The sequence below is a fragment of the Halichondria panicea genome, chromosome 1, assembly GCF_963675165.1.
Source record: "Halichondria panicea chromosome 1, odHalPani1.1, whole genome shotgun sequence".
In the NCBI taxonomy this organism is placed as follows: domain Eukaryota; kingdom Metazoa; phylum Porifera; class Demospongiae; order Suberitida; family Halichondriidae; genus Halichondria; species Halichondria panicea.
The window spans coordinates 10,113,567-10,126,435 of record NC_087377.1 but is presented as its reverse complement, the minus strand read 5'-3'; the positions used below and the strand labels follow the sequence as shown (position 1 = coordinate 10,126,435).

The 12,869-nt window shown below is 40.9% G+C and overlaps 3 protein-coding genes across 5 annotated transcripts; all 3 read left to right on the top strand.

Moving 5' to 3' along the window:
* The first annotated feature begins 229 nt into the window (after window positions 1-229).
* Window positions 230-3,287, top strand: LOC135345074 (uncharacterized). The gene is made up of 3 exons (XM_064542425.1): window positions 230-366; window positions 523-599; window positions 3,019-3,287. The coding sequence occupies exons 1-3, from the start codon at window positions 250-252 to the stop codon at window positions 3,194-3,196; spliced, it is 372 nt and encodes a 123-aa protein (XP_064398495.1). The 5' UTR covers window positions 230-249; the 3' UTR covers window positions 3,197-3,287.
* A 1,908-nt stretch (window positions 3,288-5,195) lies between these two features.
* On the top strand, window positions 5,196-7,180 carry LOC135342891 (fibroblast growth factor receptor-like). 3 transcript variants are annotated; one of them, XM_064539862.1, is made up of 5 exons: window positions 5,196-5,447; window positions 5,575-5,720; window positions 5,901-6,041; window positions 6,219-6,689; window positions 7,048-7,180. In XM_064539862.1, the coding sequence occupies exons 2-4, from the start codon at window positions 5,601-5,603 to the stop codon at window positions 6,255-6,257; spliced, it is 300 nt and encodes a 99-aa protein (XP_064395932.1). In that variant the 5' UTR covers window positions 5,196-5,447; window positions 5,575-5,600; the 3' UTR covers window positions 6,258-6,689; window positions 7,048-7,180. The 3 variants fall into 3 exon arrangements, with proteins under 3 accessions (XP_064395932.1, XP_064396005.1, XP_064395865.1); XM_064539935.1 differs by having other exon boundaries at window positions 5,196-5,720; window positions 6,219-6,327; window positions 6,537-6,689; XM_064539795.1 differs by having other exon boundaries at window positions 5,196-5,720.
* Window positions 6,512-9,623, top strand: LOC135340213 (uncharacterized). Its single transcript, XM_064536866.1, has 6 exons — window positions 6,512-6,697; window positions 7,048-7,180; window positions 7,311-7,598; window positions 8,178-8,465; window positions 9,043-9,198; window positions 9,477-9,623. The coding sequence occupies exons 1-6, from the start codon at window positions 6,512-6,514 to the stop codon at window positions 9,509-9,511; spliced, it is 1,086 nt and encodes a 361-aa protein (XP_064392936.1). The 3' UTR covers window positions 9,512-9,623.
* Window positions 9,624-12,869: the final 3,246 nt, after the last annotated feature.

Sequence of the window (12,869 nt, the reverse complement as noted above, 5' to 3'; positions counted from 1 at the left end):
CCCCCTTTCTTACTGTGCATTTGTATTGCAATAATTATTCATTTGTCTCTCTATGGATCTTTACCTTGTGCCATTTATGGAGTTGATTGACACTACTATCAAGCACGATCATTACCACTAGCTATTACGTACAGTACAACACTGTGCAGTAAGCTAGCTAGCTACCCATCTTACTATACTTCTGCCTAGTCTTGAGCATGACAGCCTGAGCCTTACCTCCATCACTGAGTGCCCCACAAGAGCGGTGTCATGAATACTGAGAGCCCTCAACAAGACAAGAATAAGCAGTCTGCACAGGGGGATGAGGCAACCACCCCTACACCCCCTGCAGAGAATATGGTACCCCCCACAAAGCCTACAAGCTCTGTAAGTATATTTAAATCATGTACACATTCAATAAATAATATCACATCACACACGTTCACACAAGCAACAAGATATACATACATTTATAGCTAGGCCTATAGGGGATGGTTATCATTCAAACACAGTGTGTTCATTGGTCGTGTGTATGTGTTACAGGATGCTCCCAAGTCGCTGTGTGGTTATCTGATGAAGCAGAGCCTCAAGCTACCCATAAAAACATGGAAACCAAAATGGTGAGCAGGAAATAATGGTGATGTATGTGCATACCTCGCATGTACCTAATACTGAATTGACAAGCTTTACTGTCAGTATAACCAACCTTTCTCATAAGCTCCTGCTGTAAAGCTTTCTTCTCTCTCTCCCTCTGTGTGTGTGTGCGTGCGTGCGTGCGTGCGTGCGTGTGTGTGTGTGTGTGACATGAATTATAGCCCACGGTCATGTGAGCTGAAAATGAGAAATTTTGCTACGTCGCAAATTTGAGAGTTAAACATAGCATTTGAAAGAGCTCCTTTTAAGCTTTCAGAATATCAAAAAATTATTGAAATCGGGTCACCAGAACTCAAGTTATGGCTGTTGGAAGATGCTACACCAGACAGGACCATGGATTATAGCCCACGGTCATGTGCTGAAAATGAGAAATTTTGCTACGTCACAAATTTGAGAGTTAAACATAGCAATTGAAAGAGCTCCTTTTAAGCTTTCAGAATATCAAAAAATTATTGAAATCGGGTCACCAGAACTCAAGTTATAATTGTTGGAAGATGCTACACTAGACGGGACCATGGATTATAGCCTAGGGTCATGTGCTAAAAATGAGAAATTTTGCTACGTCGCGAATTTGAGAGTTAAACATAGCAATTGAAAGAGCTCCTTTTAAGCTTTCAGAATATCAAAAAATTATTGAAATCGGGTCACCAGAACTCAAGTTATAGCTGTTGGAAGATGCTACACTAGACGGGACTATGGATTATAGCCTATGGTCATGTGCTGAAAATGAGAAATTTTGCTACGTCACAAATTTGAGAGTTAAACATAGCATTTGAAAGAGCTCCTTTTAAGCTTTCAGAATATCAAAAATGATTGAAATCGGGTCACCAGAACTCAAGTTATAGCTGTTGGAAGATGCTACACTAGACGGGACCATGGATTATAGCCTATGGTCATGTGCTGAAAATGAGAAATGTTACTACGTCGCAAATTTGAGAGTTAAACATTGCAATTGAAAGAGCTCCTTTTAAGCTTTCAGAATATCAAAAATTATTGAAATCGGGTCACCAGAACTCAAGTTTTATGGCTGTTGGAAGATGCTACACTAGACGGGACCATGGATTATAGCCTATGGTCATGTGCTGAAAATGAGAAATGTTGCTACGTCTCAAATTTGAGAGTTAAACATTGCAATTGAAAGAGCTCCTTTTAAGCTTTCAGAATATCAAAAAATTATTGAAATCGGGTCACCAGAACTCAAGTTTTATGGCTGTTGGAAGATGCTACACTAGACGGGACCATGGATTATAGCCTATGGTCATGTGCTGAAAATGAGAAATGTTGCTACGTCGCAAATTTGAGAGTTAAACATTGCTCTTTATTTATCTCTGAACTCTATGTATGTACATGTATCAAATCTAGCAAAGCTATCCCCCCCCCTCCCCCCCCCCCACACACACACAATTATACTATACATGTACTTGAGTTCTCTTTGTCCAATTTCAAAACTAATTAATGCATTCTGTAGCTCTCGAAAATATCTTTCCAATGATGTGTTTAGATACTAGTTTTGTGAATAGTCGAAATCCATCAAAAGCAAAGGCTATAGCCTTGCGTTTTTCACCAACATTCAGCCTGTTTGATAGCTATCTTTGAGAGCCTATAACTTTAGTTCTCTTTGTCCAATTTCAAAACTAATTGATGCATTCTGTAGATCTCGAAAATACCTTTCCAATGATGTGTTTAGATACTAGTTTTGTGAATAGTCGAAATCCATCAAAAGCAAAGGCTATAGCCTTGCGTTTTTCACCAACATTCAGCCTGTTTGGTAGCTATCTTTGAGAGCCTATAACTTTAGTTCTCTTTGTCCAATTTCAAAACTAATTGATGCATTCTGTAGATCTCGAAAATACCTTTCCAATAATGTGTTTATATACTACTTTTGTGAAAAGTCAAAATCCATCAAAAGCAAAGGCTATAGCCTTGCGTTTTTCACCAACATTCAGCCTGTTTGATAGCTATCTTTGAGAGCCTATAACTTTAGTTCTCTTTGTCCAATTTCAAAACTAATTGATGCCATCTGTAGATCTCGAAAATACCTTTCCAATAATGTGTTTAGATACTAGTTTTGTGAATAGTCGAAATCCATCGAATCAAGGCCTTGCGTTTTTCTCCAACATCTATCGTGTGATACACTTGATTGTTACAAGTTGCACAGGGTCATCATATTAATTCATGGTTAATAGGTTGCAATCTCATGTCCCTATAATTATAGCTGAAGTCTATTTACAACCTGTTATTATGTGATACAAGCTGTACCTTATGTCAGCCTGGTGTAGAGGGTCGGACACAGTCTCTGAACTCTTATGTACATGCATCAAATCTACTAAAGCCACTATTTACGCCCCCCCCCCCCCCCCCCCCACACACACACATACACTATAGTGGCTCTGTGGTTCGGCTGAGTAACTACGGTCATGCTGAAGCTGTTATCACTGGTATCGATCAGTATGGCTACCTACTGGTGCGGAGGAGAGAGGATAGACAGGAGCTGAGCTTGCAACCTGATGGCAACTCTTTTGACATTATGAGAGGACTTATAGCTATGAAGACCAACTCATAGTCACTGTGTGTGTGTGTGTGTGTTTGCTTTTGCAATATCCATTTCTTTCTGTATAGATCTTTACCTTGAATCTCATTATTATACAAATTCATTTTCATTCTATACATAATTTGCTATACTGGCAACTAAACCACAATGTCCTCTATTGAGTATTTTCCATGTGCATGTCTCTCTTGCCAAGTGTGAAGTATGAGGGAAACATCTATACCATGCCATGTATATACTTTATTTATATCCCGTTGTCAAGGTTACTAGGGTGTTATAATAGTTATACAAGTCCCTGCCGTGTTATATTATTTATATTACACGGTCGTAGCCTTCGGGCTTGTGCCTGTATATTCCATACAACACTCGGTCTCATGTTATATCTATTACATAACACGGCAGGGACTGAACAGAATGTGGTAATGGTCGTCGTGATATAAAACAGATATAACATGAGAAATCCTCGTGTTGCTATTGTTAAAGCCGGTAGGCTTTAACTAGGATTGGCACCACTTTTGTAGCAATTTTAACAATTTGACATATTTTCACCTATGTTTAAACTATTCTATCTCTGCAGGGGAGCATCAGATCTGGAAACTAACTACCCTGATAGATGCAGCAGCTCTTCTTGTGCATGTATATATGTTATGACATTATAAAAATGTTCACATGCATAGATATTGACATTTGAAAAAGTTCACTATTACCGCATTTCACCGCAAACGGTGACTGACTAAGTAAGTAAGTAAGTAAGTTTCTTGAGAAGCTTTTCCTCTGTGTACAAGGATCATCATGACATTCTGCAACCAGTTTCCAGACAACTACAATCCTGACCATGGGCATTTTCCTCAGATTTACGATCGCTTTCACGAGGCACATGACCTCTCAGGCTCAATTTCTCTTACCTACAAAATGTCGCCATCTTTATGTTAGTTAACATACTCTTTCCATTGCCGTAACTTTAGTTTTTAGATAATTAGTATTCACTGCGCCTGTCGTACCTCTTCTGGGACTGCATGTGTATCATGATGTAAGTAAAGGCTGGGAGGGGGAGTCCCTTGCTTGCAATAATACTAAACCACACATGCAATTTGCGAGTCGCTAAAGTGCAGCACCACAAAGTGCTTTAAAGAATATATCATGCACGAGATTGATGTTATGGCAGATTGACATACTCCTCAGGCTGCATGTCCTCGCACGCTGCTAAGTAGCTAAGCTAGCTTTTGGTATTTACCCCGGCCAATCATAGCAACTTTCACATTGTTTGAGGTCTAGCTAGGGAGCATGCAAGGAGGGACTCTTGTTTGCACATTGCATGTGTGGTGTAGTATTATTGCAAGCAAGGGACTCTCCCCCTTGTGTTTACTTACATCATAGTACACAGTCTCGCAAGCGAGAGACTTTCCCAGCTTTGTTTTAGATCATGGTACACACTCAGAATCACTGGCTCGAAGAAAAGAGGTCGTATGATTATAAAATAGCAAGCACCCTCACTGGCAGAAAGTACACCCTCATAAGATTAGAAAGCACCCTCAATGTATGAAAACACATGCACCCTCATTGAAAAATTGCAATCACCCTAATTTTGACACTATAATATCACACCATAGCCCTGCAGGGTGGAAGTGTAGTACGTTAGAAATTCTAGATGGTACACGATCTTGTAGGTTTGATACAGTGAATAAATTCCTTCGTTGTGAAAGTTGCAGCATTTTTCATACTTGCTTCTTTTATCTTGATCATTGCACTGTCATGCAGACACACAACACACACACACACACACACACACACACACACACACACACACACACACACACACACACACACACACACACACACACACACACACACACACACACACACACACACACACACACACACACACACACACACACACACACACACACACACACACACACACACACACACACACACACACACACACACACACACACACACACACACACACACACACACACACACACACACACACACACACACACACACACACACACACACACACACACACACACACACACACACACACACACACACACACACACACACACACACACACACACACACACACACACACACACACACACACACACACACACACACACACACACACACACACACACACACACACACACAAGCTGTGAGGAAGCTGCTGTTGAAAATTTGTCATCAGATAGCTCTTGGAATGGTGTATCATGCATTCTTAGCACAATTTCGTTTATTGAGACCTGGCTGCCAGGAACTGCATGTGAGACACTGAATTAGTTAGTGTACTTGCACAGTAACATGATGATTCGCACATATCTAATCATCACAATGCAATCACAGTCTTTAATCCTCATATGTTGGATTCAAAATTGATGGTAACCTCAAAGTTGGTGATTTTGGTCTAGCTGAGGACATGTATGCGCAAGGATACTTCAGACAGAGTCAAACTGAGGGAGTCCAACTGCCGTACAAATGGTTAGCAGTGGAGAGTCTAAAATTAAATGATGTCATCTTCAACGAGAAGACTGACGTGGTAAGTTGTTATATATAGTTATCTTACCAACCAGTCCTTGAACAGATTGAGCTACAGAATGTAATACTTTCTGATGTTCTAGACTACACTTACACATGGTCTATATACTCTTTAAAGCTTGACACGATATACTTGCTTGACATTTCGACTAGCCTTGTTATTGTATTCTCAATAATACAGTCCAGTGGTTGTATGTATATATATGGTGTGACTGTGTGGGAGGTATTCAGTAGTGGCCGGACTCCCTACCCTGGAGTGGACCCAATGTCCATGGTGGCTCTACTCAGAGAGGGCAAGAACTGCCTGCTCAACAGATCGAATGTAATTATTATACACTTGTTTATACTAGCAGGAAATTTACATTCATGTTCACCTCTTGAAAACGTTATTGTTTTGTCAAGGCAGCCTATAATTATACTATAAGGCTGTGATTGTAACGTTGTGTTGGGTAACATTGGCGTTGGTTATGTAACTATGATAATGATTGTGTTATTACAGGGTCTCGCTGATGACCAGCTGTTGGTACAGGGATTGTGAAGAGAGGCCATCCTTCGATGAGCTAGCAGCCAAGTTGGAGAAAGTTCTGGATTATCTTGATTGTAGATACGTAAATCAATAGAAGCGTGCGTTTTGCCAATCCTGTAGTACATGTGCGTAAAATAACACCTCTACATGTATGAACACCTCTAATGCATGCGTGTATACTGTATTATGGTAGTTTGCATGCCCTGGACTATATAGACTATAAATTATATAGCGCATATAAACTGTAGCATTCAGACAGCGATGTAATGCTTTCTCCACCTCCTCCGATAGTACCGCCTGCTCTACCGACTTCACTAACAGTCGCTAGTATCAATACAACACGTTACAATATCACATGGACTCTCACTCACACCACACCCGATCAACAAGCCTCCACCCTGTTCATTAATTACCGTCTCCCAACCGTCTCCTGCCATCATTCAGGTAACATGGTATTAAGTAACATCTGTGCACATGTACAGTGCATGGGGAACCTTATTTTAAATGGCGAAAGGCCAACTGTAATTAAACAGTAATAGGTATAATAATTAGGTTAATAAATATTAGGACAGTGTTTTTTAAATTGATCCCCAGCTGGAGCTAGGCCTTGCAATTTGGAACAGAGACTATAAGATCACAGCAGATTCAGCAAAGAAACTAAGCATTCATAAACTGGAGCCTCCCATTTGTTTAGAATCAGACACACGAACACACTGACCGACTGCTATAACCCAGGACCTCTACGTGCCTCAATTTAATTTATCAAAAAAAATAATAATTATTGTTTCCCTGGTCACTACAGGTGCCCTCCTCAGTCAGTGAGATCTTTGTTTTTGAGGTGGAGCCTGGTAATGATTACACTCTCTCTCTGACAGCTGCCAATGTGGACGGGAGTGTCAGCACTGATCCTGTAGTGTTCACCACTCCTGCAGCAGGTTAGTGCATTTGGATGTCCCTTTACTAGATAATCCTTTGGTAAAATTTTAGCTTTTTACAATGCAAAATTTACCATACGCCATGTGTTTAGAAGCTACCAATTATGGTGAGCTTGTCTCCACTGCACAGCTCCCCTCATCATCTCTGCTGATGTTCAACGTCTCAACTCGACTGCTTTAAGCCTCACCTTTGACCTGCACTACACTGGAGGAGGTGACATCACTACCATCTCTTTATCAGTCAATGGACGTACTTTCCCGGTCAGTGACGTGCGATCAACGTCCCGGAACACATTGACGGGAATGGTGGTCAGTGACAAGGTCAAGAGTTTGGAGTATTCGACTGACTTGGAGTTCTCTGTATCTCTCACAAACCAGCGATCTCTGACAATGGCGGCCAGCACTAGACAGAGCTTCAGTAAGTCAGTACTAGTGGATATGCTTTGTTTAAACAAGGGCTTATAAGGAGAAGAGGGTATGCAACTCAATCATCCAACTTCATACTGTTACTATTTTTAGACATTCCCCGTGCGCGAATGCTTGACTTCTGCCGCCACTACTGGTAGTATATCCTGCCTCTGACATGAAGACATAGGGTAGATAGTAAGTTGCATGTCCTTTTCTCTTTTTAAGCCCTTGGTTTAAATTGGTGTACCGTATAGCGAGTAATTTTCGTTGGTGCACATTTTCGGATGAACTACATTTATTCTAACAGCTCAGAATAGTAACGTAGCACCTATTGCACATAATAATTATAATTATAACAATTTCGCTGTTTTAATTTTCGGATTAATACTCGTGTACAAAAGTACAACATAATCCGCTATACGATAATAATTTATGTGAGATTCTACTGATGCCTATGCATGCAAATATTGCAATTACAGCGGCAACATTTGTTTGAGACTATGACATTGTACAAAAACAATGAACAAAACATTGTATAGTGTGTAATAGCGTAGATCTTACTCTTAGTTATAATCTTCTCCTCTCCCAGTTCTCCCTGGGGCCCCGACTGTGCAAATGTCCATCACGGAGACCTACATCATTCTGCAAGTGACGCTGTCAGAAATAGCCACAGAGCCAATAGAATATATCGTTGTGGAGATACGTGATAGTACCCAACTAGTTGCTATGAGTAATCGTACTGGAGCATTCTCACGAGGGGAGGTGGTTGAAGTGACTGTTGGTGGGTTGAGCCCGGGAACACAGTACACAGCTGTGGCTTACGGGGTCAACGCTGGCGGTGCGGGGGAACAAAGCAGTCTGTTTACATTCAACACGGGTGAGTAGCTAAGAGAGAGTGATGGCAATTATAAGTACCGGTGCTTTTATATGAGGATTGAGTTGCTTTTGAGAATGTGCACTCTCAAAGGTTTCCCGTTGACTTTCAAAGAACCTGAGGCAAACTGCTCTTTGAGCCGCGAACAGTTTTGTTTAATATCCTTGGTGATGTGTTATGGTCCTAGTATTGGTTACAAATGACATGGATAGTTTGCGTGCATATCGTTCAAATTTGAATTCACTCACAATGATATTATAATCGTAAGCGTAACCTACGAACGTTGCTATGATACAGGCCCCCTGACAATTCTCAGCTAGACTTACAATAATTATTGCGACCATCTATTTTTTACAACGTGACTTATTTATTGTGCTCTAAAGCCTCATTTGGTTGTTGGTATTACTGTAAAAGATATAATTATATAGGCAGCCAGCCGCACATTTTTGTTTAATTATCAGTAAATGGGTTTATACGTAGTGAGGGAGTTGCAGTACCATGCATGAATCCGTTTACGTGTGTTTAATTAAAAGTGAAACTGAAGTAGCAAGTGACTCACATCCTATTCCCCCATGCACAGCTGACTCCAGCATGATACTGTCCCAGGAGGCCGTGATAGGTGTCACCATTGTGGGCTCGGTGGTAGGTACCGTTGCCTTGGTGTTGGCCATCATAGGCTGTTTCTACTGTATCAGGCGATGCAAGACCGGGGGAGGGAAGAAGTACTGCATTGCAGGTAAGAAGTCAAGGAATGGGTTATAGATGCTTCATTGATAAGAACCAGAGGTTGAGAACAGTGAAAATGGGTTTTATAACGTGACATTTTTAAGGGGTTTAATTTTTGCTATGTTCGTGGGTTAGCATGCAATCCTCCACAAAACCACTAGTGCTTAGCTAACGGAAGACACAACATTGTTTGACCAAATAGCGGGTAGTACAGTTGCTAGAGCTGTGATTTACATAAAATTAATAATGATTTTTGGACTATAATTTTACTATCTAAGTCTCTTTCAGAAGCAATCGGCTTTACAAATGGTCAGAAGAATTGAAGTGAAGTTTGAAGTGAAGCCAGTTGAAAAACTTTAGCTGTAGATATGAATATTAGTAATTAGAGCTGTGATTATAACGTTTTCAGGGATTTTACTGTTTTTGGATGCGATATTTTAAATGCAATATATAATAATATTATATTTCACATGCGTATATAACCATGCCATGTGGCTATACGATTGACTGGAGGTTTTCAGGTTGGTTGTCACAAGTATAACTTAATTTGAGCTTACAGTATTATTGATTGTAGATCTAGATCTGTAGAGCTGAGCATACAAATATATTGCACTGATTTCTGCCCCCATATCACGTTCAGTAACTCTGGAGAGAAGAGGTCTTCGCTATTTCTGCCTGGAATAATGAAACCCTAGTTTTTCCAACTGTTGGGCTCCCTATTCACTCTGTTGACTGCAGCTATATCCATCAGCTATATAAGAAAGCAATACAGTGAGTCTTGATCCTTTAGAGTGCCTGATTGTACAACCAACAGTACACTCAGTGGAGCTTGTCAACTTCTTAGCAAGGGCAGACGATTGTAAACGACACCCCTTTTGAATGCTTGTGGTACATTTTTGTGTGAAAATGCTTAAAATACCATCGTTTTGAACTCAACATGAAAACCTGGCTATAGTCACCAATACGTAGTATGTTTTCGAAGTATGGCCCGCGAGACTAGTATGGAATGCCGTTTGCGACAAAATTCATGCAGAATGTAAATTGGTGTATGCATCCAATATAAAATTGATTTTTGAAGATCGATTTCTAATGCGATTTTTGACAATGGATTTTCCATTTACACATAGATTGATGCGTACGTATATGGAGCGCCATAGAGGACAAAATTCATGTCTAAGAATTATATATATCATTGACCTTGTTCATTTGATGTTTAATGTCGATGTCGCGATGATCGATACCGATATCACGATCGATGTCAATTTGACCTTATTCACTTGATGATCAATGTCGATGACGATGGTCAATGTGGTAATGGTCCTCACATGCAGTTTTACAGCTGTTTTTTTTATGTTACTGGAAAAGTTAAGGAATGTACACAGAAAGTCGAATTAACGCCTCGTCTGTGTTGCAGTATCAACCCTACGCTGCATATGCAGCTTTCACATAATAATGGTCTCACAGGTAGATGGACTTTCCTACTTCAAACAATCCCAAATCTCCTCCTTCCTCTGGAGACAGGAATAACACATCTTCTCATCCCCGCTCTATCAGGTCTCCCACCTTGTTCAACGTTAGAAAGAGATCTACTTGCTCTCCCTGTGAGACATGGAAGATTGGGCGTTGTTAACCCTGCATGCAACCCTGTCCTCACAATTCTACAAGGCATCTGAGTAATCCCCTATAGTCTGTCGTCAAGACATGGATCAGAATGCAGGACCTGGAGAAAACAGCAGCCGCTAAAAGAGATGTGAGAGCCCTGAACCGTGTGGAACATGCTCAACAAGCTAATGATGTTATACCCAGTGATCTGAAACATCACACAGATTTGGCAAGCGAAAAAGGAGCCTCATCATGGCTATCAGTTCTACCCATAGGCATGCACACACAGCTTCCTGTTACACAAAGGAGATTTCAGAGACGCCCTATAATTATGTATAAGATATAACTGACAGCTCAGCAACATCCCTAAGACATGCAACTGCAACACATGTATGGGGGGCTTCCTAACTATTCGTCATGACGAAATTCATAACATCACACAGCCTCACTGCTCACAGAAGTATGTAATAATGTCGCTACCGAGTAAAGATAAGAATCAGGCCACTGAGAACAGTGAAAATGGGTTCTATAACGTGTGTCCTGACCTTTCCGACCCTGCCAATGGTGAAATTGTCTACGCAGGTGACACTCAGGCCGCGTTTGACATGAGGACTTGCTAGTCGAAATGGAGTGTGGAGTGGTGTCGAACCTTTTGTGCAGGTGCGTAAGTCGACTTTATTTGCTGCAGTATAAAATATAATTTTATTGCTGTTCTGGAACCTGGCAACAATAGGTTATTGCATGTACCATGGTTGCGCCACAAAGACTTCTTATACATAAAACTAGCTGTCTGACCACAGCCGTATATTGGCAGTATACCCGTTATAATTATTACCATGGCTGTCACAGTAATGCTATATTCATGGACAGACACTTTATGGAAAATGAAGACCACTGCCATAATTATAGCTATATATAATATAATTATTATACCATGCATCGCCTATATTATATGCACAACATTATTTTAATGGTTGAAAACTAGGTTCCCTATATAAAGGCAATGAACGGCCGTGGGTGGTACTTTATTGGCGCTTACGGATTTTCAAGAATCTACGTTTCTCAAACAAGGTTTACCTGCATGAGTAGGGGCCTAGAATCAGAGAGGTCCAGCAGCCTGCTAAACCTTCTTGAAACGTTATTTAAGGCATTTTGAAGTTGCCCTGGGTCCGGGTCACTATAAATCATGCTGCAGCACAACCGACAACTCCCCTTGTGAAGCAGCTTCCTATGTGCATGTTTTGTATACACTCTGTGTGTGTGAATTTTCAAATTACCTATATTTTTGCCGACTACAAAATACAATGAAAATTTGACGCATGCACAGACAACTAGTACCAGGCCTAGTTGTTCGCCTAACCGTTATAAAAGCGAAAACTCAGCCTGGGATCGAGGCTATGTATATACCTGTGTTGAGGGATTTGAGCTGCATGGAGGGAATGAAATGAGGACATGCCGTCCGGATCTAGACGACGTCGTTGCACAATGGGACGAAACGGAGCCCGAGTGCAGACGTGAGTAAATAACACGCAAAATACTGCACCAAAACATACCGGAACCTGGTTTACACTACAACTGAAAGCTACAGTCATACTCCTCTTCATACACTCTTGGTACCAAGAGAGAGCGTGTCATTTGAATGTAGAACTTCACCATGCAAATGATTGTCTTAGTGCCTTATCTTGTCTCCGAGAGTATCGTATGTTACTACATTTTGTTGTCTCCACTTCTCTGTTAAGACTCTCGTTAATCCGGTCACCCTTGGGACCATGCAGCTTGGCGCCGGAATAGCGAGGTGGCTATAGCTCAGGAAATAGCCGCGGCTTAAAAACGACCTTACCTCGAATCTAATTACTGCTTTGCGGTTCTTGTCTCGAGGATAATGTAGGATAATGAATCATTCAATTTTATTTGCTAAAGTAAATACACGTATAAAATTACCTTGTTTGGGACTAGTTGGGCGGAGCCCGACCGTCCCTGACCAGGAGGTAGGGTTTCAAGCCAGGATTTGTCTTTTGCTGCAACTATAGTTGCAGCCCAATCAGATTGCAGCATTTCTACTGTGGTCTGTGTCACGTC

What these genes read in the sequence shown, in the direction of transcription:
- LOC135340213 (XM_064536866.1), top strand. Translation starts at nt 6,512, where the DNA reads ATGCTTTCTCCACCTCCTCCGATAGTACCGCCTGCTCTACCGACTTCA. An exon ending in GCCATCATTCAGGTAACATG is followed by an intron (nt 6,698 to 7,047) that starts GTATTAAGTAAC and finishes TGGTCACTACAG; the next exon opens with GTGCCCTCCTCAGTCAGTGA. An exon ending in GTTCACCACTCCTGCAGCAG is followed by an intron (nt 7,181 to 7,310) that starts GTTAGTGCATTT and finishes TCCACTGCACAG; the next exon opens with CTCCCCTCATCATCTCTGCT.
- LOC135345074 (XM_064542425.1), top strand. Translation starts at nt 250, where the DNA reads ATGAATACTGAGAGCCCTCAACAAGACAAGAATAAGCAGTCTGCACAG. An exon ending in CCACAAAGCCTACAAGCTCT is followed by an intron (nt 367 to 522) that starts GTAAGTATATTT and finishes TATGTGTTACAG; the next exon opens with GATGCTCCCAAGTCGCTGTG. An exon ending in AAAACATGGAAACCAAAATG is followed by an intron (nt 600 to 3,018) that starts GTGAGCAGGAAA and finishes CATACACTATAG; the next exon opens with TGGCTCTGTGGTTCGGCTGA.
- LOC135342891 (XM_064539862.1), top strand. Translation starts at nt 5,601, where the DNA reads ATGTATGCGCAAGGATACTTCAGACAGAGTCAAACTGAGGGAGTCCAA. An exon ending in TCAACGAGAAGACTGACGTG is followed by an intron (nt 5,721 to 5,900) that starts GTAAGTTGTTAT and finishes TCAATAATACAG; the next exon opens with TCCAGTGGTTGTATGTATAT. An exon ending in GCCTGCTCAACAGATCGAAT is followed by an intron (nt 6,042 to 6,218) that starts GTAATTATTATA and finishes GTGTTATTACAG; the next exon opens with GGTCTCGCTGATGACCAGCT.